The sequence below is a fragment of the Carettochelys insculpta genome, chromosome 3 (genome assembly GCF_033958435.1).
Source record: "Carettochelys insculpta isolate YL-2023 chromosome 3, ASM3395843v1, whole genome shotgun sequence".
NCBI classification, from domain to species: Eukaryota; Metazoa; Chordata; order Testudines; family Carettochelyidae; genus Carettochelys; species Carettochelys insculpta.
The window spans coordinates 81275295-81303087 of record NC_134139.1 but is presented as its reverse complement, the minus strand read 5'-3'; the positions used below and the strand labels follow the sequence as shown (position 1 = coordinate 81303087).

The 27793-nt window shown below is 39.6% G+C and overlaps 1 protein-coding gene across 2 annotated transcripts in view; it reads left to right on the top strand.

Annotated features, from left to right (window-relative positions):
- The window catches only part of SMOC2 (SPARC related modular calcium binding 2), a 192383-nt gene extending 165569 nt beyond the window's left edge, over nt 1-26814 (top strand). For both annotated transcript variants that reach the window (XM_074990234.1, XM_074990235.1), the window contains exons 10-13: nt 10435-10537; nt 14915-15189; nt 19400-19440; nt 21872-26814. In XM_074990234.1, the coding sequence (XP_074846335.1) occupies nt 10435-10537; nt 14915-15189; nt 19400-19440; nt 21872-21895 (443 nt within the window). In that variant the 3' untranslated portion in view covers nt 21896-26814. The remainder of the gene's footprint in view (nt 1-10434; nt 10538-14914; nt 15190-19399; nt 19441-21871) is intronic.
- Nucleotides 26815-27793: the final 979 nt, after the last annotated feature.

Here is a 27793-nt window from a genome sequence, read left to right as displayed (position 1 = left end):
GCCGAGGGCCATTGAATCAATGTATCTATTATCGACTTATCTGGCTGCCCTCACTGAGAGACGTCAACAGGAGAAACTCTCCCGTTGACCTCCCTTGCCCCTGTCAAACTGAGAAGTACTGGGGTTGACTGTCGACCGCTGATCGTTTGATTCTGCACATCCCCATTTGGGTGCACAAAATCAAACTCGAAAAGCCTCTCCCCCATCCCCTTCTGGTCTAACAGCAGCGTAAGCCAGGGGGTGGTGGGGAGGAAGCGGTTTGGCTGGGGCTGAGTGTTTGGGGTTTAAGCTAGAGGGCTGGGAGGAGGTGGGGTTGGGGCTTGAATTCTGGCACCTTTTTTCTAGGAAAAAAAGCACTGTGCACACATATTTAAATGTGAAGGTGAATGTAACTTTCTAGCCATCACTGGGGCTTTTCAACCTTTTCTTTGTTCAGAAGCCAGGGACCACTCCTCCTAACAGTGAGTGGATGCTTCCCATAATTCCTTCTGAAGGAAGAATGTGTGTGTACATTAGGCCTATTAAACTTTTGAAAGTCAGCTAATTAGGAACTTATTAGGAATTTACCATAACTATAACCATTCTTCTTTAATTATTTAATGGGATCAAAGTTGTCAAAATGGCTTGTACAACACATGTCAGCATAATTAGAGAGCTAACTGGAATTCTAGAGACTCAGATTATCTGAGCTATATAAATAGCACATAAGGAGAGTTCATGAACTAGATGGCATTGACACTGTCCTATCGATTTTAACCAGAGTCATAGATAAAAATAATTAGCATTAAATATACAACCCGGATGTCAAATTCAAATTTAGCTTTCCTGCCAAAAACAGTTTTTGTTCCCCTAATTATTCTTCTCTCTTCCTAGTTATTTTCAGGAAAAGAGAAACATGTTTTCTTACTCTAAGGGATTGACCTTCTGCATATTTTTATGAAGACAATAAAGTGTGGTGACAATTGCTGGAATCCAGTAATCCTCCACTTTCTTTGACACCTCCTTTGTCATTCTTTGTCCCTCGACTTTTTTCTCCTCACTTTGTTCTTGCTCTTTTTTTTTAAAAATATGGGGCAAACAGAGCCTTCACATTCACATATTGCTTCTTTATATGGCCAGTTCATTTCCTTCTCGCATGCTACGTGTCTAATTTATCTGAATGCTTTAGAAAGCATCTATAAATGTTTGATAGGCCAGTGTTGTGCAGATTTAGCACACTGGATATGGAAATTTTTGTTCAGTAAATATGTTGTCCCTGGGAAATGTTTAACCCAATAGATATTACACAAATTATGTGTTTGACATTCCCTTAAGAAGCTCTATAAATATACATTTTGACTCCTATATTAAAATTTGGCACCATTCTCTGGTGGAATGAAACTTGCTGGATAAAATTCTGGGTTATGCAGATACAGAGCTAACTTGATGGTTGAATCTACAAAGAGATTAATGGACAATAGAGTGGCATTGAATATAAGGCCTAGAAACCATGTGTTCACATCCAGCTCATGTTATGGCTTGTTTAAGAAAAAAGTAACTGCAGCAGTGCTGCCATTTCCAACAGTTACTAAAAAAGGGCTTGCTGTTCATCTCAAGTTGTATTTACTTTTGAAGTTCATTAATTTCCCTGACAGAGGCAGGTGGACTGGTGAAACCAGGGTCATTTGGGAAGTGTGAGTGTTCTGGGAGAATGCAAACTGGCTGCTTACTCTACAGTGAAATCTTGTTTAGTCAAATTCCTCAGCTGCTTTTGCTTTGAGCTTAGAGACCTCACTAAGCATCTGGGTGAATGCTTTATTGTTCCTCGCTATCATTCATCTCTAGTTGTGGGTGTCAGGCAGGCAGACTTCACTTAATAGTCATTTCATGTGGAAGTTTGGAGGGGGAAGAGGCAATGTAGACAGATACACAGTGCTCTGATTCTCTGAAGTCAGCCCGTGCAAAATCACCCCTGGAAAGCTGAGAATAAACCCACAGCATGCTGGAGAAAAGAAGCATGTATTTCTTATCGTAATATCGTTGTCTAATGGGTCTATTAAATCTGCACTCTCAATTCCAAATAAAAGCTTTTCAAATCAGGACTGAACTTCATGAAAAATGTGTGACTTGAAACCTGACTCTAAAAAGTTTTAGAAATTCCTTAACACAAAAGGATGGTTTGAATACATACAAAGCTAGCTCACTGTACATTACATAAGGTACAGTAAGTGCCTTCTCCCAAATGAACATATCTGAATACAGACACGAAGCCACACACACATAGTGGGGACTTGTAATAAGAATTGTGGCAGCGTGGAGGGGAAATTAAGAAAGCACAAATGCGAAAAGGCATGCTCCTCCAGTAGCTGTGCCAATGACTATATCTATTTTTTTTAAAACATTTACATGTAAATACCTTTTTGATTTAAAAGAAGGAATAAGAGCACTGGCTTGTGCCCTGCTTGGTATAGGCCGGCATGAGACAAATTTTCCCTCACAGTTCCTGTTTCTCACACATCACCTTCTTATATAGCTGTTTGACCTTTTCTTGAGCAGAGGCCAATGACACCATATTTTTGTGTGCGTCTGGAAGACACTGACAGATGGAAATTAAGATAACTCAGCTGTTTGTGATCAAACCAGAATTTGAACTTAGCCATCCATAATCTCTTTATGTTTTTTATAGGCCTCTTGACAAAGCCCTGGCTGGGATGATTTAGTTGGAATTGGTCTTGCTTTGGGCAGGGGGGTTCGACTTGATGACCTCCTGAGGTCTCTTCCACTCCTATGTCTCTATGGCCGTATCTACACATGCTTTCTTCAAAAGTGGCATGCTAAAAAATGGCCCAAAATATGCTAATTAGGCATGGATGCAAATGCCCCGTGCCTCATTAGCATAAGGTCATGTGATTTGGAGTCTGGAAGACATTCTTCTTCCAGAGGCCTCTTCTTCCCAAAACTTTTCAGGTAGAAACAGCCTATGATTCTTTTATCTCTATTTATATATAAGGCAGGCCACTTTAATATAGACAATAGAACAGAGTCCCTTTTTATACCACAATTACTACAACAGGAGCTTTCTCCTTTGATAATGGATCAGTACCATTATTAAGATACTGTTTGTTCCTAATATACTTTAAAACTTCCCTTTTATTAACTTTAACTCTATTTGCTATAGATTACGTCTTCTGTTCCTTTTTCATTCCTTATCAATTTTCCACAGTTCCTAGTTTTTGATAGGATGAACATATATCCACCTTCTCCCTTCTTGCATTTGTTATTATTATTTATTCATTATAGCTGCCTTTACTTCCTCTCTAAACCAGATGATGACTTAGGTTTTTCAAGGGGACTTTAAGCAAAAGGGCTTCCTGGGGATGTAGTAAAGTCTTAGATAATTCCCAATTATCATTTGCATTTTTCTGATTAAATGCTTCCTTCCAGCTGTTTGATAACATATTAATCCCTTTAACTCAATGTCTGCACTGACAAGGGTGCCTATATTAAAGGACAGAACATCTGTCTGCTGAAGTTCACATTGAGGTCTCACTGCTTCTCTACTACTTTTACTCCTTCCTCTTGCTTTTCCTATGTCTCTCCCTTTTCTTTTGTTTCTTTTCGTCCTTCTCTTTACTCTCCATTGTGCTCTCTTTCACCCTCAGTTACTATACATCATTCTTTCTCTTCTCCCCTTAAATGTTTAAGCTTCTCTAAACACAAGCAAAGGCCATATTTTCCCTGCAGGTTCCCAAGGAGTAGTCTGCTTAATCTAATTATTTCTCATGGAAAACAAACCAACTAAGCATTTCCTTACTCTTCCATTTTCCTACGGAATTGTGCACCTTGCTAGTCATGTCATTTCCAGAAAAAACAACATACTATTTTCTTTTTCTTAACGGACACTTACATTTTTGTAATTTAATATGGTTATTTTGTACTCATCTCCTGAAGGAAAAGAAGATGAAGAAACTACTGAAGCAACTTGAAAGCACTAAAAAATTACATTTCAATTAAAACAACTTATTGTAACATCCAAAATAAAAATTGACATCCATATCAATTGACATCCTAAGTAACAACATAGAATGGAATTGCTTAAACTTTTTGAGAACGCAGAACACCAAACAATAGTATTTTTATGTGGAACAACTCTGAACATTTTATTAAAGAAATTGTCAGACAAAAACAAAGAAACAAACAGCAACATATACAGCAAAATCAAAATTAAGTAATTTAATCAGGTACCATAGTAATGAAGAAGTAACATTGAATATGGTTTTAATAACAGAAAATATATACCATCAGTGTATGATATCAAAAAAGAGTCAGATGCTCCCAGAACACCTGTGAGTTGTTCACATAACAGCAATATTCCATGAAACATAGTTTAAGAAACACTAACATAGAGGATCAGATGGCTGTGGTTGCTGTTATTAAATTGAATTTAACAAACTATTTAAGAAAGTGTGGTTATGATAAAAAATGACACATATACTTCAGTGACAGGAGATTTTGAAATACAGAACATGTGTCAAATGTAATGCTGCAAAAAAAAGGTCATAGCTTTTTTCTTTTCCGAGCCTTATGATTCTTCTGTATCTTTGTTTACTGATCTACCGACCAGTCATTCAATTGGATTCATGTGGATAGACTGCATTTTTTTATTCCTTTTAATACTGGATTAACCTCAAAAGGTTAAGAGTTTGGATTCCTTTTGGCTAAACATATGCAATCAGCATTTTTAATGCTTCATCAAACTATCCAAGCCACTTAGCACTGCAAAACTGGATATTATATAAGAAAAGACGATCTCAAATAATTTCCAAAACACTTTGTTTCCAGTCAGGCAGAGAGTAAGTATTTCCTCTGAGTAGGACAGTCATTTTGCTTCCATTCCTCACTAGAACCAAGACAGACGTGCACAAAAACACACAAAGTCAGCCAAACTTTTTCAAGATTTGCTTTGAATTTCACATGATGGGGAGAAACGTCTTATATCTCAGCCACATCCACCTATGCCCTGTCCTCAAAACTACATGCCTGAAAACTCACAGTGGCATCACTAACCTTTAACACCATAAAAGGCAAGAAAACAATTTTTCAGTCTCTTTATTTAGGTTGTATTTTAATGATTCTTCTTTTACTGCCTACCCAGAATAATAATAGTGCTGAAATATACTCTCAGCGAACTACTGTTGCCATTATCAAAAATGTCCTTGTCCAACTTCATCTGCAAAACTAATTTATTGGCTTATGTTCTTCTGCTATGCACATAATATACCATATTATACTATGCTATAATATAATATAAATTTAGTAACCTGAAAGGTAAAAGGTGATGCTTTTACTACCTCTCCTTTACTTTGGTCTGATTTTTTAAAATTAAAACCAAAGATAATTCAAACAAACTACACAGGCTTAATGGAAAGTTGATGTGCACATCTCAGTCCAGGGTCAGAAATAGCAGCCCAGCCTATCTTTGCCACACGCAAAGGGTACTGGAGCTACTGGATTTAGGGCAGAGTGGATTTATAACCCTCCTCTGGCATCCTTATGCATTGGACCATGTGGAGCTGGGTCAGAGACACATTCAACAGTCCAGCCCACCTCTACTGTGTTCCCTCTGCAAAGCTTAAGTGCTGAGTATGACCTTGTCCTGGCCCTCTGCCCTACAGGTAAATGCCATCAAGAGGGAAGAAAGATGGTTTGTGGTCCAGGCGTTGGTCCAGGACACAGAAAATTAGGAGGGGCTCCAATACCCCAGGATACAGGTCATACAAAGTTCCTAGCCAAACAGGAATTTTCCATACCTTACCTGAACAAAAGCAAACCGCCAATCTTTTCATATAAAACTACAGCACTAACAAACACACACTGACTACAGGGAGTTGCATGAGTGTAACTGAGAGTAGTTTATCAAAGGGTTACGCACGTACAACTGACAAGAGAACATTGGCCCATTGTTTAAGTCTTGTCACATGGAAAAGCATCTATAATCTCCAAAGGGATTTCAATAAATTCTGGGTACTGGTTTCTGGGAACAATATTTAGCCCTATGTCAATATCAACAAACAAAGGGAAGTAAAAATCCACCTGCTCAAGTTAAATTCTATCAGACTAAAATAACTCAAGACAGAATGTCCTGGGTTGCCGATTCAGAGGGAGGGTTGGTAGGAATACATTACACGACTTCTCTCTCTAATTATCTTTTCTCTTTTTAAAGATTTTTAACAGCAGCGGACAAACACAATTTTCTCCTCATTCCTGAAACTTTGCTGCAAAAGATTTTCTTTTGAAATTGGTAATGCTCTACTTTAGCTTCCTAAGGCTGGTGCTTCACAGACTTAATTCTCAAGGAAGATAAATTTATATAGAGGCATATGTATGTGCATGCGTAAATGTAAAATGAATTTAGCTTGTTTGCTTTTACATTGTTATATTTCTAGCTAAGTGAGGTGTTTGTGTGCTCCTGTCATGTGTGGTATGTATTTGATGGTTTAAGGTTTCTAAGGCCTATTCTATATTTGAGTGGTGATCATAATTGTGGGTAAAACTATCCCTAAAGTATACAATTAATTCTGTGTTACAGCTCTGAACCTAAAGTGTAACTCTGCGTGGTTTCAAATTCAGCCCTTTAAAAACAAATTATTTATGTAAGCCGTCAAAGCCACACAATATAGGCAGCAGTACAAAAAACAAATTGAAGCAAGTATACCATAGTAAAACCATGAGACCTTCATAAACAACCAGCCTTCCCCTTTCCACATGCAGTCCACTCAGAGTGAATAATTCATTATAATCCAATGAAAACTCTCACTAGCTCTGCTGTTTTAGCCACAAGCTTCTGGAAAATTAAAGCACAGCATGAGGCCCCAGAGAATTAGTCTGACTTGATAACACCTGCAGAGAACAGAGGTTTCACTATGTTGTAATTAATGTGTAACTGCCCTCATGTCAGCAAAAGTTATAATTGGGAGAAACTGAATATTTGGTCTGTGCCTCAGTGGTGAGGATTCTGTGTGGTTTCAATTCATGTTAAGTGGCAGAGTTATAACGAAGAATGTTTCACAGCAACAGGTTGTTTGTTTTAACAGCAAGGTTTTTTCTTTCCAAAGATTTCTAACACTGTCCAACTGCTCTCGCAAGTTTATGAAACACACTTTTAGGAACCCCTGTTAATATTAAGCAAGGCCTGTAACAATGCGAGAGTTATTTTCTGTAATATTTTGTGAATTAAGACACTGATTTATTTGCTTGTCTGATTTTAGCTCTTAATTGCTGATGTTTGATTTTTGAATTTTGTGTGCGCGTTGTGCATGTCTGACAGCTGGAGGGACTGACCTTGGAAAACATTCCTAACCATAACCTTTGTTTCTTCCAGATGCCTCCAAGTTGCTATTAAGTGACATGACAAACTGAAGTGTAGGTTCTAAATTAACCAATGTGGACAGTAAAAATAAGCCACAGAGAAAGAGAGAGATAGAGAGGTCAAGTTCTCTCAGGCTACAGTTTACCCCACTTATTTTACTTCCTCAGGCATTTTATTTTCCACGAGTTCTGCCACAGTTCTCAGACTGTATTCAGTGGAATGTTCAGTGAAATTCAGGGGGTTCAACAGGCCTTCAAAACCACTCTCCCCGCCAATACACATCACCTTTATATCAGAAAAAAATAGGCAGTCCCAAACTTTGGCTATACATCAGAACTGTGTTCTGGATCAGGTATTGGATCCCAGGTTTTCTGAGCTTTGGGGCAGTTAGAGTCTGTGGCGAGGGGCTGATTTAGAGATGGCCCTTCAGAATGGGTGGTGCCTCAGGCAGATGGGGTGGAGCAAGGAGCATCCAGCCCTCAGTGCCATCCAGATTGCACTGCATGCCCCCCGGCCAGCCCTTGTGCTACCCAGGGCTCAGGCAGCAATTTAAATGTCCCAGAGCCCTGGCCCTTTTAAATAGCTGGGCCCTGAGGCAATTGCCCACTTTGCATCCTAACCTCTCCCACCTCCTCCCCTTCTACCCCGGTTAGGGCTTGTCTACGCTGGGAAGTTAATTGAATCAAGGTAAGTGCACATCTAAAGTGGCACCTCCTTTACCTGGCCAGGTGCAATAGTTCCCTCTCTGGCAGCAGGGGTCTGAGTAAATCAGTCCCATTTTGGAAGGCTTTTATTCCTCCCTCAGTTGTTGATTGTTCATATTTACAAGGTTGCCCTCAGGATAGGCCCAAGGATACTTTTCAAGCAAACAAAGAGAGGAACAAGGTCATAACATGGAAAGGGGAATTCCTTTCTCTGCTCTCTCTTGGAGGTGCTGGCGGCCTGTCCACCCCTAAACAGTTCATTAGCTACAGGAAGGGGAGCAGCTGTCTATGAAGGACTGGGCTAAGGCAGTGTTTCTTAAACTACGTTCCATGGAACACTGGTGTTCTGTGACCAACTCGCAGGTGTGCCGTGGCCATGTAGCAACTAGTAACGATGTGCAGCACATACATATGTTTTCTGTTATTAAAACCAGATACAAATGTTACTTTTTCATTGCCATGATACCTGATTAAATTAGTTCATTCTGGTTTTGCTGCATTTGTTGCTGTTTGTTTTTTGGCATTTTTGTCCGATAGTTTTTCTGAAGAAAATTTTCATAGGTGTTCTGCATAAAATGTATTGTTTGGTGTTCCACGGTCTAAGAAAGGTTAAGGAATGTCTAAGGTGTGTGGGTCTGAAATGCCAGCCTCTGAGAACTAGAGAATACCAGCACTGTTAAGTCTCTAGTGAACACTGTCATGAAAAGCATGTCATGAAAGCCACTGATAATATGTCCACCCCCCCAACACACACCTTTTCAATAACTACAGTACTAATCTAGCTGCCTTTATGCTTTGGACATTAGATTATAGTCATGTTTGTTTCCAGTTTTACTCCAAGGAAAGTAGAGAATGACTAAAGCAAAGAGGAACTCTCCTAAGACAGTCATATTTGGCTTCAGATACATGCCTTTAGTATTGGAGAACTTGTCAGTGAATTTCTGTTATGCACACTTTACATGAATAAAATAGCCCCAGTGCCAAGAGAAAATATATAAGACAGGGAATTTGTAACTACATAAATATATTCAACATAATAATGTCCAGTGGCTTCTGCTGCCGCATGCAACAGCCACACAGTTTGACCTGTTCTGACTGTGCCATTGCTCAGGGCTAACCTAACAGCAGCTCATTTCCTTGTATCAATAAGGGATGTATTGAAGAACTTGCCAGGCAAGGTTGGGCTTTCCAGTGTCACATAATTCCACGTCCTTCTCAAGGACTATGGTGAAGTGTAGTGAAGTAATGAATCCCTACGGATGCACTAATCTTCCTTCCCAAGAGCATTTCCCTCGTCTGCTGTGGGGAGGAACACTAGAGGAATGGGCTTCCAGTAAACCATTTACCTTTAAAATACTATAGGCTTGAGTGACAAAATATGAACTTCAGTCAATGTCCACTTTGCACAGTGTGTAGGTATTTGGCTCATGGTGGAGTTTAGTTCAGCCCTTTCCAGAGAAAGGAAAAAGCATGATGTTTGGATCAGGATTCTGGGAGGTGGGGAGTCTAGGGGATTAAAAAGGTGGATGACGTAAGTGAAAAATCAACCTTTTCAGCATCTGTCAGATTATCAGATGAACCCCTATGCTCCAGACACACTGCTACGAGATTGGATTTTCCAGGATATGTTTATCTGGTGAACTATGCATCTGAAGTTCTGAACTGTGCTGTCAATCAATTTTAGAGTATTAGCTCCCTGTGGCAGTGAGATTATTACTATTAAGTAGTATCACAGTAGCACCTAGAGGTCCCAACCAAGGTCCCAACCCCCATCATGGTAGCTGCTGCCCAGCAGAGAGTCCCTGTCGCTGAAGAATGTACAATCTAAATAGATGAAACAGGCCAAGGGTGGGAGAAAAGTAGTAATATCCCTATTTCACAAATGGGAAAATGAAGCACAGAAAGATTAACTGCAGACCACAGAGAGGATGAGGAACACATTTAAGAGTAGCAAAAGAGGAGACTAACTAACTAAGGTCATGCTACTTGGCTTGTACACTGCACTGTCAGACTGTCGGATGGACAAACTTCAAATGGCTGTGTTTGTTTAATCCACCACCACAACAAATAACTTATACTGCAAAACAGAAGAAAATCTTAAAATGAAAGGAGATGCATTCAAACCATGGCTGCTAGATCTGAATCCAGACTTTCCTGACTTTGAAGGTCATTGGATCTGTTTTCTGGTTCTGATCTGTTATACAGAAGTGGGCCTGAGTCTAGAAATTTGGTTCTGGACGAGGATCTGAACTTTCCTGTGGTCTGTGGAGTGTTTCAATGTAGTATTCTGGTTCAGGTCCATCTCTAACAAAGGCATAGAGAAATTATTCTGTGGAAAACAAAACAAAACACAAGAAAAAGGAAACTGTGTTGCTTTCTTAGGTTGCCCAGGGTCCAAGAAGAATGAGTTCCTGACCAGTGTTCTGGATGCACTCTCCACTGACATGGTCCATGCAGTCTCTGATCCATCATTGTCTTCCAGCAGGTGGGTTTTACCCAGATGATGGGAAATGGACATGTAGTGTGTGCTTTTAAAAAGAGTTGTGACTCCATTTGGAAATTAAAAACAAACAAAAAAACCTCTTTCCAGTGGCAATTCTGTTTCTACCTCCATGAAGTACAAACAGATTACATTAGAACAGTTAGAGAATATCTCTTGAAAAAATATCATTGGTTGTATCCACAAGGCAGAAACTTAAAGTTTGTTGTATTAGTGCAATAATTCTCACCAGCAGTACAGCTTCATCCTAATTTTTATTTTCTTACTGAACTACACTTAAAGAAAGTGGACTATTTTCTTGGTTTTAATTTTTCTTGGATTTTATTTTTACTAAAAATAAGTATCTGCGGCAACTGTAGCTAGATTTAAAATGCCTACATACTATCAATCTTTGTGCTTTTGGGTACAAGCTGCTTACCGAACTGGAGTCAGGAAGGAATTTATAGTACTGTCCTATTCGAATACATTATGGGGATTTTAAGTGTTCTTCAGAAATACCCATCAAGGGTCACAGCAGGGGTCAAGATATTGGACTACACTGGCTTTCTAACCCAGGAAGTTATTGTTTTGATGTTCTTCTTCTTTCCATGGTAATATCTTCACCCCTTTATTTCTATCTTTAGCTTGTTCTTTCCCTGCTTTAGACTACATTAATGAATTAGAACCATATTTTGCTCATCAGAGGCTCTTAAGCAAAATTATGAGAAAAAAGGGAAGGTCTGATCATGGATCAGTATCTGCTGAAAAGGTAGAAAACAAAGGGTAGAAACAAATAGGAAATGGTAAATGATCTGGAAATGAGAATTACCTGTAAAGTGGCAAAACAACAAGAAGTCCTGTGGCACCTTACAGATTAACAGATATCTCAGTTAGAGGGAGGGAGAGGGATGCTGCCTCCAAGGGCAACCTGCAGGGGGAATCTAATGTCACTGCTTGCCGGATGGACGGACCTACTGGACTTCTCTGAGCCTGGCCGTTGAGCTGGAGGTGAAGCACAAGGGCCAGCCCCTGTTTTTAGCTGGAGACGGGCGCTCCCACAGTGCTACTGTTGCAGCAAGGCCAAGAGGCAGGGCCCACATCACCCTTCTAACAGGGCTTGGTGCCTTCCTGCCCTTAGCATCCTAGAGGGCCCAACACAACACAGCTGTAACAGTGGCCATTCAGGTCCGCCAACATCAGCCCCAAACTTGTTTTGCTATCTGTAGTTTTTGAAATAGTAAACGCCTCTGCTGGCAGGTGGAGGCTTCTGGCCTGTAGCTATGCAATCACCTCAGATGCAGTGCTTTCCTCTACTTTTTTTTGCTAGCCAGATCCAGAATCCTATTTACATCCATAACAGAACACTTTAACTTTTTAACCATGCATGTTGATGTATGTTTATTACTCTTGTCACCGATCCAACTCCCAGCAGAGGCCAAGGCTCACAGGCACTTTATTCAGAGCTACGTTGTGCAGACAGTAGCCTACAGGGGACCGATCCTACTTCCACTAAGTCATGAAACGTAAGGACCAGTGCGCAGGAGTGCAGCAGCTGGGAGGACTCAGCTCCCCTGTCTGTCATGGCAGACCTGTGCTAAGAGCTGGTTAGTATTTGAGGTTGTAGCTAACTCTCCTTTCCAATCCATGGCCTGCCTGAGTTGTCTTTGGTGTGTTCCAGCGAACACACAGCTGGAGTGAAATGAGTCTTTGGTTGCGACAATTTAAAAGAACTTTTGAGCATCTGCCTCTCAGATATCTGTTAATCTATAAGGTGCCACAGGACTTCTTGTTGTTTTGGAGATACAGACTAACAAGGATGTACCCGACAAAGTGGCAAAATTTGTATGCAATACTAATTTACTCAAGACAGTTAAATTCAAAGATGATTCTAAAGAATAACAAAGGCATCTCATAAAACTAGGTGCCTGGACAACAGAATGGCAGATGAAATTCATAAGTGCAAGGTAATCTATGTCGGAAAAAAAAATCTCCACTACAAATAAAAAAGTTATGCAGTCTAAATAAGCTGTTTCCACTCAAGGAACAACTTGGAGTTCTTGTGGAGAGCTCTCAGGAAACAAAATACAGTATCAGTCAAAAAAGCTAACAAAAAGCTAGGATCTCTTAGGAAGGGGATATGTAATGAAACTGAAAATATCTACTGTATAATGCCATGGTACATGCACAGCTTGAATGATGTGTACAGTTTTAGCTCTCCCACCTCATGGAAATATAATAGAATTGGAAGAGAAACACAGAAGGGCAACAGTTAGGGTTTTGGAACAGCTTCCATAGGTGGAGTGAGATTGAAAAGACTAGGACCGTTCAGTTTAGAAGAGTGATAACAAAGGATGGATAATGATAGTGGTCTATAAAATCATGAATTGAATGGAGTAAATGAATCGCAAAGAGTTATGTGTCTTCTTCATGTAACTCAAAAACCAGGGGTTAGACAGTATAATTAGTAGGCTGAAGGTCTGAAACAAACACAAGGAAAAATATCAGAGGGGTAGCCAAGTTAGTCTGTATCTTCAAAAACAACAAGCAGTCCTGTGACACCTCATAGGCGAACAGATATTTTGGAGCATAAGCTTTCGTGGGCAATGACCTGCTTCATCAGACTGAAGTCCCTGGGGGTACACAGAGTCTAACCAAGAACATAACAGCAGCCATGCTGGATCAGACCAATGTCCATCGAGCCCAGTATTATATTTCTCCATTGATGGACTATCCTCCATGAACTTATCTGTCTTTTTTTAACCTAGCTATAGTTTTGACCTTCACAACATCCCATGGCAACAAGTTTCATAGGTTGACTCTGCATTCTTTGAAGATACACTTCGTTATGTTTAAAAACAAGAAGAAGCCCTGTCAGATGAAGTGGGTCTTTGCCCACGAAAGCTTATGCTCCAAAATATCTGATAGTCTACAAGGTGCCACAGGACTTCTTGTTGTCAAAATTATGGCTAGGTGGAAAAAAGATAAATTCACGGAGAATAGTCCGTCAATGGAGAAATAAAATACTGGGCTAGATGGACATTGGTCTGATCCAGCATGGCTGTTCTTATGTTCTTTGTTAGACCTTGGGTCCGGCCAGGGACTTCAATGGGGCATTCAAAGTATAGCAGAAAGCAGACCCTGACCTTCAATCTAGAATTTAGCATACAACACATCAAAATAGCAATGAGAGTGGGAGATGTTGAAAGAATACACTGACCAAAAGCAATAAAGTCAGTTAATTAAGCACCTCATTTGAAGTTCTACAATGGGAATTTTTAAATTAGCTATTGGAAAGAAAACAACAAGAGTGCAGAGTTTTATAAATGAGAAGTTTTAATTCATAAATCTTAGAAGTGGTTTTTATGCCATTGGGAATATTCTTTCCTGTCTTTGAATACAGCGTAATGTCCTGCCATTGATAAATCTTAGATATCTTTTTCAGCAGAGCAATCATGCTGTGACCATTCCTGTTCTCTGTGGAAAAGCCAAAGCTATCTCTAAGACACTGTGGCTTCTAGCCTCTGAATTCGACAATCTCTCTCAATATTTTTCTGTGACAAGTATCAGAGGGATAACCAAGTTAGTCTGTATCTTCAAAAACAACAAGAAGCCCTGTGGCACCGTAGAGACTAACAGATCTTTTGGAGCATAAGCTTTCATGGGCAAAGACCCGCTTCATCAGATGCATGAGCCGGGGGAGCAGGGTTCTGTGGTAATCATGTGTCTTCTGTGTTTGTATACTTAAATCATAACAGAGACTCAGGAGTTATTAATTTCTGCATTTCCCCTTCTTTATGGAAGAAAAATACTTCATCATCATTGTCATCATCATGTCTCCCAGAGAAACAGGAAATTATGCTTATCTGTCTTTATTCTCACCTGTCTTTCTGCATTTTTTGTCAGAATCCTTGTACCATTGTTGGCTTTGTGAAATGGAAACCTGTAGTTACTGCCTCACAGAACATAAGGCACATGCTCTTGTAAGCCCCTGTGGATACTCTTCTTTCGTTTAAATGACAGAAACTTGAAATTTGCAGCAGAACCAAAATTCCAGTCTGAACTCCCCAGTGGCAAGGACGTGTAATTCATAATGGTTATATATAAAATGTTTGCACTAATATGAATATTTTTACTAATTTACCATTTACAAGCTATCAAACCATCAAAAATAAAATTTGATTGTTGTATAACAATGATGTTCATTTGCAGCCCTTGGGAAACCTGAACTCCTCAAGACATGAAGAGTTAGTCACAAATGAAGTCTAAGGTCTCCCTACCTCACTATTACAGTCTTACCCACTAAATACTAATCCAACAATTCACAAGTCACCTAAGAGGACTGTGTGAGCACATGCAAAGATTAATGTTGTGTTTGCACTGCAGGCTTTCAGAACCGGATCCAAATCATACTTTGGAAGAGAGAGTGGTCCACTGGTACTTCAAACAACTCGATAAAAACGCCAGTGGCGACATTGGCAAAAAGGAAATCAAGCCATTTAAGAGATTTCTGCGAAAAAAGTCAAAGCCCAAAAAGTGTGTAAAGAAGTTTGTAGAATACTGTGATGTGAACAATGACAAATCCTTATCAGTTCAAGAGTTAATGGGTTGTCTAGGAGTAACAAAAGAAGAAGGTAAAGCAGACACGAAGAAACGCCACAGTAAGAATCTTTAATTGTTCTTTTTATTAGATGCTTTGATCCGGCAGAGATTGTTATATTTGATAAGCCACAGCCCTTAGGTATCCAGCAAAAGACATAAAACCAGCTATAACTAGCTAATAAAGTTTCTTTAGCTCAAGTGGTAGGTTTGGTGCCATTGTATCAAGTGCTCTACAGTTCAAGTTCCAGCAGAGACAGTAGCCTAACTCTCTGCTCGACAAATGCAAACTAATTGAAGTTAGAATTGCATAATAGGAGGCAAAAAGGGGAAGTTAGTACTAGATTCCCCTAGAAGGCCCATCCAGCATAACAACAACATATTCTGGCTGTAAGATGAAGATACTAAAAGAACAAGGAAATGTTTCATGCCATGGAAAGAAGCAAACTACTTCACTCTCTGGTAGGTACTTAAGCCGTTTGTAGAGCACTACTGAATGGCTCTGAAGAAACTGCATCCATCAGAGAGGCAGAAGGGCCAGATATTGGCTATGGCTATACTATAGCTGCTATTTCGGGTATGCTCTGCAGCTAAACACCGCACTTGAAAGAGCAGCACTATTTCAAGTGTAGTATTCTAGTTCCAGTACCCCTCGTAGTAAGAGGGGTCGTGGAAACTTCGAAGTAGCTGCTTATTTCAAAATAAATTATGCAATTGTTGCATAATTTATTTCAAGTTATGGCTACAGCATACCCATAGCCTTTGAGATTTGATGGAGAGGGGGTAAAATAATTGAATATACTTGCAGCTCCAAGGAAAATCACCCACCCCTGAGAATGCTGGAAAGTGGGAGGGAAAGTCTCTACTGATTTGCTTCTTTTTTATTCTAAAATATGAAAGTAGAACAGCCATACATTTTGCTTTAAGATTTTTTCAGACTATAGAAGAGGGACCCCAGTCAAAGACCAGTAAGCAACACTATCACAAGTCTGATAAGGGCAGAGAGGAACGTGCTAGCTGGAAAAAGTCTGTCAAAAACAATTTTCCCCCATGCAGCTTTTATTCATGAACAGATACTATAGGTCAGTGAAGAATAGGACACCAGCCATAAATTGCACTCATAAAGGAAACTGGCTATTAGCAGAACAATGGATTTCATAAAATGTATCAAAATGAGTGTATTTCTGGGGGTTTAGTAATAACAGTGAGTACATTTCACTTATATAGCAGATCTGAAAATCATTAAGCAAAGCTGGAGAAATATCATCTCACCTTCCAGAAGACAAAACTGGAAGTTAACAGCCTGATTTTCATTTACACTAAGGCTGCCCTCCACTCTTCTCTCCATGTACAAGGGTTCAAATGTAACCATTTACCTTTTTACATCCAGTCAGTGCACAGTACTCGTCATGGAAATAAGGCCCAGGCCCTATGACCAGATCTACATTATAGTCCTCAGTGTAACTATGTTGCTCAGGACTGTGAAAAATCCACAGCTCTGAGCAATGTCTTTATGCCAACCTACTCCATCAAGACGGCGCTATGTTAGTAGGAGAGCTTCTCAGGGAGATGAATTAATGACACCAACAGCAGAGACTCTGACAAGTGTAGGATCTAAAGTGCTATGGCCATATCCATGCAGCTGTACCACTATCATGCTGTATGTGAAGACAAGCCCTAAGTGATTTCACCAAAGACACTCAGTAAGTCAGTGACAGGAGCTGGACTAAAACTAGTTCTCTTTATTCAGTCTCCTGTGCTCTGGCCAATGGACCACTCAGTGGATTTTGGTTGTTGGAAACTGAACCTGCTGCTTTTCTGTCAAATCAAAATATCAATGAAAATTTGATTAAAACAAAGCCACTGAAATTTGTCAGGGAGAAAAATAAATAACTTCCCCCCTAGCACTTTAAATTTATAAAAGAAACAAATTCTTAGTTTGTGCAATTTAGAGCGTGTGTTCTTACTAATAAGCCTGATTCTTCTCTTAGCAATGTAAAATAGGAATGACTTCACTGAAGTCAGAGTTACACTGGGGTAATGATGTGTACAGGTAGCTCCATGATCTTGAATGGGAGCTGTTCTATCAACAGATATACAAGCAGAGAATCACAGTTTTTCCCTTAGTCCCTTTTGGGTCCACCTGGAAGTAAGTTCCAGTAGCCAACCAGGGTAGACATTACTTCCCCCTTTTTCCCAGGCCACCTCTGCAGGCCAGCAAGTTAAGAGCAATGTTCCCTCTACTTTTTTTTTTTTCATCCAGGCACAGAATAAAATTTGCTGTATGCATTGAGGCATGTGTGGATGTCCACCACCAGTAGAAACATAGGCTGCCAGCTGAGGGCTCTCTACCAATCAGCTGGACACCTCTCAATCGCTCCTGAATGGCTGCTCACATATACAGTTTACAGGAACATTGGTTAGGAGTTAAAATTAAAATTCCATATACTCTACACCCTTTTCCACCTCCTAACTTCCAAGGACATGGGAAGTTGAAACTCCATGGAGCCTGCATTCCTCCCTGCATTCAGATTATCAATGCTTCTCCATAGCCATATAAGGGCAAGGGACAAAATTCCCCGTTATAAATTTAATCAGTGTTTCCCACTGAGTGGTAGGGCCATGCACTGTGGTGTAATGCTTAAAAGTAAGAGAGAATGCCTCTAAACTGCTAGCACTTTTTTATGCTCTGTGTTCTTGAGGGAGTGAAGGATAAAATTCTGAGCAATAAGTGAGTTTGAGATGCCCAACATTAATTGGATAGATGACAACACTCGCTAAACAAATGCCAGAGATTTACTGGAAAAGACCCCCATGACTCAGTTTTCAAGTCACTCCAGCAAAGTTTTGTTATGAAGAAGCAGAAAGAAGAAAATGATCTTTAATGAAAATGTTTGAAATGGAGGATCTTACTTATGAAAAAAAAAAGAAGTTATATTGCTCCTAAAGGTGATCTTTCATAACGGGGGCTTCCTGTTCTCTAGAATGCTCTTAGTTTTGCTATCAGCAATGCAAGTGAAAATACACTAGGAAGCTAGAAGGGAAAACATTCACGTACAGAATCCTTACTGAACTAACCTAATAGAAATTCACTGATTTAATTTCCGTATACATGGAACAAAATCGTAATCACTAGTCATAGCATCACAGACAGGAGAAGAGGGCCCCACATCATGCTATTGTTTAAAGAACACTAGGTGCCTTATTCTAAGTAGTGGGATTGGGAATCAGGAATCACATGCTGGTGTGATCATATTGCCACCTGTCAAAGTCCATCTTTATGGAAAATTAGTGATCAAGAATGTCTTGTAGCAAAGCAATTGTGGAGCCCCTGGGAAAGTTTGTGATGCAGAGCATATCATTAATGATTGATCATTGCTTATGGATCCCCCAAAAACCATTTCCAGTGGTTCCTGTTAGTTTAAAATCAAGGATTCATCCAAGGTTTTCTAGGGTCTCTGGGGAGAAGCTACCCTCACCTTTATCTGCATTGCTGGGTGTTTTCATACTACTGCCAGTTTAGATGAGGCATTCTGCTGCATTTTGATTTCATCAGCAGCCATGTTCCTGTATTCCAGTGGTGTCACTGAAGTGCCCAATTATTGCAGATTTGTTCGAATGCAGCAAGTAGCATGAACACAAGGGCTGTGTGTACTCTTGCATTCCTCTTTTGAAAGAGGCATGCAAATGACAGAAATCAAAAATGCAAATGAGGTCAAGATTTACATATGTGGCACCTCATTTGCACATTCTTTCAAAAGAAGGAAAGCAGTGTAGACGCACCTCCTTCAAAGATGAGGTTTAATTTTGAAAAAGCTATGTCTACATGGCTTTTCTTCTTTTGAAAGAATATGCAAATGAGGGGCAGATATGTAAATCTGCCCCTCATTTGGATTTTTGATTTCCCTCATTTGCATGCCTCTTTCAAAAGTGCAATGCTAGTATAGACACAGCCAAGATTTTGCACGGTTGTGACTTTTCTTTGACCAAATGTACATTGCTGCACACTATAAGCAGGTGACGCAGAAAAGTCTCCATTCCACTTTGCCGTTCTCCAGCCCTTATAAAACCAGCATTGAAATATTCTGCGGTAGTGTCTAATCTGCTAATTGCAGTATCGCCGTGGTGGTGTTAACTGGAGAGCACTGTAGAGTGCTATTTCTAAAACAGGGAAACGTTGTTTATCACCTCAGAGTCAGTAAAATGTGCTCCATATTACATGGAGAAAACATGCAAACTATTTCTTGACTTTTTTACCCTCTCTTCTACCAGCTCCCAAAAATAATCCTGAAAGCACTTCCTCCAACAGACAGGTGAGTACTGGACAGCGTCTTTTCTGTTCTGCCTCTCAATACTATATTTTTCTGTTGTTCTTGTTTTAGCCTTAAGGCTACACATACTAGCCACATCTGTCACTGTGACCAAGGTGGATGGATTCCCCATCAGAATGCTTAAGAAGCAGCCTGTTTATTCAAACCATCTGAAATTCTCACTTGCAGAGGGCCCACGCAAAGCCTACACAACTCTTAAGCCCCACTTATCTTCACTAGTTGCAATGGGGTGTTTCTAATTTACCTACAATAGCCAACAGCAACTTGAGACCATTGTTCCGTGTTCTGCCATCCGTGACCACTGTGAACAGCCTCTCTCCAGCCTCTTTGCAGCCTCCCTTCAGTAAGTTGAAGGCTGTTATCAAGTCCCCCCTCAGTCTTCTGTTCTGCAGACTAAACAGTCCCAATTCCCTCAACGTTTCTTCATAAGTCATATGCTCCAGCCCCCTAATTATTTTGGTTGCCCTCCACTGGACCTTCTCCAGCGTATCCCCTGGAGGAGTGATCAAAGCATTATTGCTCATTCAACAATACAAATTATGTGTAGCTATACAGATACAGGCATATATACCAAAGTCTGTGTAGTCTCGTGTGACTTTTCTATCTCAAATAAAATATTAATTGAGCTCAAAGCAATAGATCATTGGCCACATATCACTTGATTTACACAACTTGGTGCTGTCCAACTCTCTCTGTCTCACACACACATGCACACAGGAAATTATTTGTAGTAGATTAACAGGGATGTCATGTCATATGTAAGACATAAGGTAACTGACCTGTTCTACTCAGCACTCATGAGGCCTCAGGTGGAATATCATGTTTAGTTTTGGACAAAAAATTGTGTGCATAAACTAGAAAGAATCCAGAAGAGAGCAATAAAATGATTGAAGGTTTAGAAAACTCAGTCCGAGGGAAAGGTAAATAAAACTCTAGTTATGTTTAGTTTTGTGAAAAGAATACCAGGTGTAGACCTGATAATCTTCCAGTAGGTTAAGGGTTGTTATAATAGGGACCATAATAAATTGTTCTCCGCTTCTGTCTGTTGAGTGTAGGAGATGTAGTAATTGGTTTAAGCTGCAGAAAGGGAGATTTAGGTTAGATATAAGAAAAACTTTCCAAATGTAAAGCTAATTAAGCTCTGGAACACGTTATGTAGGGAGACTGTCTAACCTCCAATGACAGAGATTCCACAAACATCTGTAGGGGATTGTTTAGATATACTTGGTCCTGCTCCAGCACAAAGGGCCGGATTTGGTGATTTCATAAGGTCCCTTCCAGTTCTACATTTCTATGAGTCTACATCACTTAGGTCCATATAAGGAAGTCGTAACTTCAAATTTTCTTGTAAAGGATACATGCAGCCTAGGGGAATTTACAGTGAAACAGCAACTGGTACATAAGACATCTTCCAGTTGTCCATTTTCTATGGGGCATGTGCCATAGAAGGCATATTGCAGGGTGCTGTGATGGGCATTGGCTAGAACATAATTTCCAGTTTGTAGTCCCGATTTACTAAACTCTTAATGAGCTAGGCTCACACTATTTCAGAAGCCATGTCATCTCCTAGTTTGACATTCACTGGTCAGTAAAGCATAGAGAAGAAACTTCACACCATAGCTGGAGAACAGACATCTGAATATAATAGGTTCAAACAAATATGAGCAAACTGCCAGGACACACTCCTAAGGAATAAACCCAACAGCTCTCTCATTCCCTAATCTTGCTGCACTTTCTCCAAAAGAGGTTCTGCAGAAATATTTGAGAGAAGAACTGTATCCCCCTTAAACATATCTGCATAAGGACCTAGATTTATCCCACCATGACAGTTGTTATTGCATGTTGAACTTCTCTAATCCAGCACTCCCTTACCCATAGTCTGGCATAATTTTAGGAAGCTGGATGTCCACCTATTATAGGTGTATCTGAGTTTTGCTTGGTCCCACAAAGTTTATTTACAGCCATCAGTCCTAGCTCTCAGTGTTCTGTGCTGTTATTTAGCTGTAATTTACCTCTAAATGTCTTCTAAGAGCTCAGTAAGCAGTGGAAGTGTTGATAATGCTGCTAGACTATACTGACCTCCCGTGATCCAGCAAATTCCCAAGGGTACCGGACTAGAGAGGTTCAACTTGTATATGGGTTTTGTGAAACAAAAAGTTCTAAGGATGCCATAGGGAGAAAAGATGTTGCTTTTGTCATTGTACATGGACAGCAAGATAGCCTGTTAACTCTTTGGCAGTTGGGTTTGTTTTTTCATAGGTTTTCCTATAGCTTCCAGCACAATGGAGCCTTTATCTTAATTGGGGTCTGAAGATGGCACTGGAAAATAAATAATAAGTGTTTGATTGTGAATGAAATTACTTGCGCGCATTGCTAACAACATAACTTTGGGTTTTTTTTTAAATCTTTTCAGCAAAGCTCTAAGAAGCAAGGATGAACTACTTACATATCCAAGGCAGATCTCTTTGACATGTGGGAGATTTCCTCACCAAAAGGCAATAAAAAAAACAACCATAGTATTTGCACTTTGTACTTTAAAATGTAAATTCACCTTGTAGAAATGAGATATTTAAACAGACTGTTTTTTTAATCTGTGAAAATGTAACAGCTAGTTTTGAAAAATTATCACATACAATGTATGTGCCTTCTTTTGTCGTATTAAATCTGTACGTGTTGGAGATGTAAAAGTTTGCATTTAAACATTTTTAAGCAGCTTTCTTGAAAACATTATAAGTCTGACTCTAAGTATCTTGGCCTTGTTTTTCCTTACCAATACAATCATTTAAACATAGTTATGCTGAAAAACTGCTTAATTTAAGATCTACTGTATTCACAATTTTGTGCAAGGAGCATTGGAGATTTTATGTTACCAAGTCCAAGGGAAGTGTAGAAAATTGCTGTTGACTCATTTGTGCAGTCTCTAAGTGAGTGACTATTTCCCCATTGGTGACATTTTGTTTTTTTTAATTTGCTTTCCTAAGATAATGCAATGAGAATGCAACCACTAAAGGATTCCAACGGCTATTCTGTGGGTAGGGTTCTCGTCAAAAATGTATTTTATCCATTTGAGGTGCCTTCCATTATAGATTTTACTAAAGTTTTAGTTTGGTTCAGGGTGTATGTGAGGATGGGTATGCTCTTTTTCCTGAATCTGTCATGCAACTAACTGAAAAGCAGCGTGATGGATTGTCATCTCTCTCAAATTATCCTCTGTCAATCCCTAAAGCAGGTTCCTGCAGTCAGCATCAGACAATAAAGGGGCTTATTTGTTCAGTACAGTGTAGTAAATCTAATTATAAAGGGACAAAGAAGGCTAAACAGGCTTGTCTACCTTTTGTTTTTCCTACACCTGGCTGAGCCTCCATCCGCTCCTTAGGGTGCCGCAGGGTCCACAAGATGGTAAAGCCATCACTGAACAAATTATGAATAGTTGCCATAAGGCAGTATAGCCAGTAAACCCCTGCCTTGGGCATTCTTCTTGCTCTCTGGGAGAAGTTCCTACAAGTTTTCATACCTTTTCTGTCACGTAGTCTTCCGTCTCTCTTCTTTCCTTATTTTGGAGTGCCTTAAGGGAACAGGAACTTGCAGATGTGAAGGTCAGACCTGACACGATGAATTATATGTAACTGAATTGAAGGACGCAGTGATAAATGGCCTGCTGGTGTCTAAAAACATTGTGGTGGGGCGGGCACATGGCAATGAGCAGTAGTTTTATTCCAGTTTGTTAAAATAAGTTACGTGGGACCTGCTGTGCGAGCAACGTGTAGATGAGCAAGTCCCAACAATGGCCTAGGTCAAACTCACATATGAAAAAAAGCTTTGTTACAGCAATGAATGTTTCATTTCAAATCCATGTGTGAATGTATGGTGACATATTTCAGACATTGGAATTGTTGGGGGGAAAAAAGGGAAAGTGCTAAGGTGGGGTGTTTTTTGGAGGGGACACAAAATACAAATGTGTATTTTCTTTTTGAAAGCATTTTTTATTCAAAATTTTATATTCTTTTATAATGCTAAACTTTGAGTTTAATCTTTCTTCTAGATTAAAGCTTAGTATGCTATCAGTACTCTTCTGGTTGTTTTTCTTCTATGACATGAGTAGCCATTAAGATACGACAGAGGATAATGAAGTACATCATTTCCACTCTTTCCTCCAAACTCACTTTGTTTTCAGCGCTGACCCTCACTCTGTAACTACCAGTCAACGATCTTGGCCCCCATTTCTGTGATTTCTGTGTACCTTCTGAGGAAGATTAATAAGAACATTTAATAATTCAACAAAAATATAGAACACACACAATGATGTTTGGTAAGTCTATGATCAATCACGTGACATTACACCGTTTCAACCTCCTTTCATTCCAAGGTTCCTTACAGACTATCATCTCACCCTATATTGGTTCATGTCCCATCTACATTATACATGCTTCAAGATTGGTATATTGAGCCAGATCCTCAGATTGTCCATACACACATACCTGAGGTGGTGGATAAATCAAAATAATGGACTCAGTTCTGGAAGTAAGTAAGTACTTAACACCTCTCAAAAAATTCAGCAAGACTGGGCACAGATGCTGATTAACATTAGCATCTGTAAGTAGGAATCAGACTCTACATCACCGTGTCTTCAGAAGATATGTTATGTATATGTAATGTAATAAACTTCCATGGAAATTTCCATGACGCATGACAACTTTCCACTAACCTTTCAAGTCAGCTAGTTTGAAGAATAGCCTTAGGTGCTTTTAAAGTCTTAAATAAATGTTATGACCATTATCTGAAATATATAAAGAGCAGTGCAGGATCTAACAACATGATTCTTATGAAAGTCAGCGACTTGGTCAAAGCTAGGATGCGTAGGTGTCTGTAACGCAAACAGGTAGAACGCAACCTGGCGCCTCTGGAGCTTAGTGAATGAGCCTCTACCACGCGAGCTAAAAGCCATCTGGCTTTCACAGAAGAGTAGGCAATCACAGAACCATAGAATACTAGAACTGGAAGGGACCTCAAGAGGTCAAATCCAGTCCCCTGCCTTCATGCCAGGACCAAGCACCATCTATATCATCTCTGTTCGATATTTACCTGAGCTGTTCTTAAATATCTCTAATGATAGAGTCTACAACCACCCTAGGCAATTTATTCCATCCTGACAGTTTGGAATTATTTCCTAATTTCCAACCTACATCTCCCTTGCTGCAATTTAAGCCCATTGCTTCTTGTCCTACCATAAGGAATTAAAGAGACAATTTTTTTCTCTCTCAGCTTTGTAACCCCCTTTTATGTACCTCAGAGCGACTATGATATCTCCTCTCAGCCTTTGCTTTTCCAAACTAAATAAATCAATTCTTTTAATCTTCTCTCAAAGGTCATATTTTCTAGACCTTTAATCATTTTAGCTGCTCTTCTCTGGACCCTCTCCAATTTCTCTGCATCTTTCCTAAAATGTGGTGCCCAGAACTGGACACAGTACTTCAGTTGAGGTCTAATCAGTTCAGAGTAGAGCAGAAGATTACTTCTCGTGTCTTGCTCACCACACTACTGCTCAGAATTACATTTCCAGTGTCACACTGTTGACTCCTATTCAGCTTGTGATCCACTCTGACCCCTAAGTCCCTTTCTGCAGTACTCCAGCCTAGGGAGTCATTTCCTTATTTTTGTTTTTTGTAAGATGGCAAACAGATGTCATTTTGGAGTAATTACTTTGCCATTAAATGGAAAACAATTAAGTTTATTGATGTCTGAAGCATTAGACCGTGTTCAGTAAATTACTGATGCAAATTGTATTGTTTGTCCTTTTGCATGGTTTCAATTCAATTGGAAATATAGCCTTTATTTAAAAAGACTCATTCTTTCCCTGGGTACGTGATCTAAGTGCTGCTACATGGGACAATGAACCACACCCCACAGGTGTGTGGGTTACATCTCCTCTAGTTGAGATTTACACCTGTAACTCCACATAAAGGTGACCCTAAGAGCCTGCCTGCATTGCTCCTTTTGAGGATTGTTGACTGCTCAGAATAATAATCCCTACTGTAAATGCAAGATTAGGCTAAAAGGCAATGGAAGAGGCTAACCATCAATGCACAACAGTTGACAGCTGAAGGAAGAGAGGTTTTGAGGACAAGATTAAAATTAAAAATGAAATCTTGCCCCTGATGGGCTGAATGGCAAAACTTGCATTTAGTTCAGTGGAGTCAATGATTCCCACCCAGGTTGTATCTACATTACAGCTGGGAGCATGCTTCCCAGTGTGGGTAGACAGACATTCACGAGCTCAGCTTGAATTACCATGCTAAGAATAACAAGATGGCCACAGTGGCATGGGCTAGCTACCTGCATACATGCCCCAGTGATTGGGTGGGTTAATACTCGGGTGGCAAGCCTGAGTTACTGCCCATGCTGCCATGGCCACACAGCTATTTTTATCATGATAGCTTGGGCAGACGTAGCGCATCTGCCTGCTCGCACTGAGAATCAGGCTTTCAGATGGAGTATAGACGTATCCTAAGTAAACAAGAACAGAGTGGAGCTTCCTAGACACTTGCAGATGGAAGAAAAAAATATTAAAGGTCATGTAATTCTCCACCAAGACACTGTTAGAGACATGTAAAACTGTCCAGGGTCTGGTAGATTAAAAATAAGCTATTTAGTTAATGGGTTCTTTTAACAATAGGGTAACAGGCGGTGGATTAGTGAAGGTAAAGAGATCTTTGTTGACAAAGAATTTAGATGTCCATCTTAAATATTTACACTAGGGTATTATGTAACCAGGGTTTATATATTAAGAACTGGTGTCAGACACTTTAATGTGGGAAGTGAAAGGTTTATTATTTTTGTTTTCTCTAAGATGGCAAATAGATACCATTTTGGAGTAATTACTTTGACATTAAATGGAAAACAATTAAGTTTATTGATGTCTGAAGCATTAGACTGAGTCCAGCAAATTACTTTTACAAATTGTATTTTTTGCCCTTTTGAATGGTTTCAATTCAAGTGAAAATATGTCCTTTGTTTAAAAAGCTCCACTACTTGATGATTTTTTTCTTAAACAACAGTTTATGAGGGAAGCATTCAGCAAACAAAGGAACATATTTCCCTACCTCAAGCCAGAGTGGGAAAAAAAAAAACCCTTCCTGTTTTAGCTGTATCAGAAACAAATATATTGACACAATGACCCCTTCCATTGTGTCTTCCTCCACACCTTGTCAACGTTCCTGTCCGATGGCTAATGTCACTGCTAAAATGCAGTATGGCCCACGTGAAGACTGTGCATTGACAAATAAATCCATTGTGAGTGTGTAAATGATGGAGTACTTTGCAGTAAAATATAATCAGTGATAAGTATGTTTTCACCAGAGTTTTTATTTTGTTAGTGGTTTTTGTAATAAAATTATGTTATGAAGTTTCTCACTGATTTTTCTGTGTTGAACAATTCTTCACTCTGACATTATATACACTTCCCCAAGCCAGAGATACTCAAAAAGTATAACTTTCCTGTAAGTTTTCTTATTAAATATGATTATCTATTCTAAGGGAGAGACTGCAACTTCATTAAAGTGTAAAATGGCTGATATACAGTGTGTGGAAGTATATCACTACCTCTTCAAACATTTTATAAATAAAGGGGTTCACTCACTATCTTGTGGTCCACTTCACCACTAATGATGCACAGATACTGACATGAGCATCTCACAGTCTTCAGTGTGTTGTTCTGCCTAACAGGCCTGTAACGGTAGGACTACACAGCAGCTGCTATTTTGAAATTACTACACAAGCGTCTACACATCGCAACTGCTGTTTCTAAATAATTTCAAAATAGCAGAGGCCTTATTTTGAAATTGGTAAACCTCAGCGTGTGAGGAATAGCACCTATTTCAAAATAGTTTTTTTGTGTAGACGAGCAATGGGGGCTATTTTAAAACAAGCCATCGTGCATCCTATGGCTCCATTTCAAAATAGGCTCTAATGCATTCAGACACTCTATTTTGAAATAGCTGAGTGCTATTACAGAACGTATTTTGTGTGTAGCTGTGCTATTTCGGAGTAAGCTATTGTAGAATACTGCTTCTGGAATAGCTTATTCAGCTAGACATAGTGTAGACATAGCCTAAGGTAGGAAGCATTATCCTCCCGTAACAGATGGGGAACTGAGCCACAGAAAGTCTAAATGACTTGGCTGAGGTCTCTCAGAATTCTGTGGGGAGTAGAGAATCTCCCAAAGTCCAGGCTAGCACCCTGTGTACTGTACCAACATTCCTCTCTCTGCTGCCTGACAAACCTTCATTAGACTATTGCACAAAGGAGCAGTTCTGGGCCGGTCAACTCACACCTAATC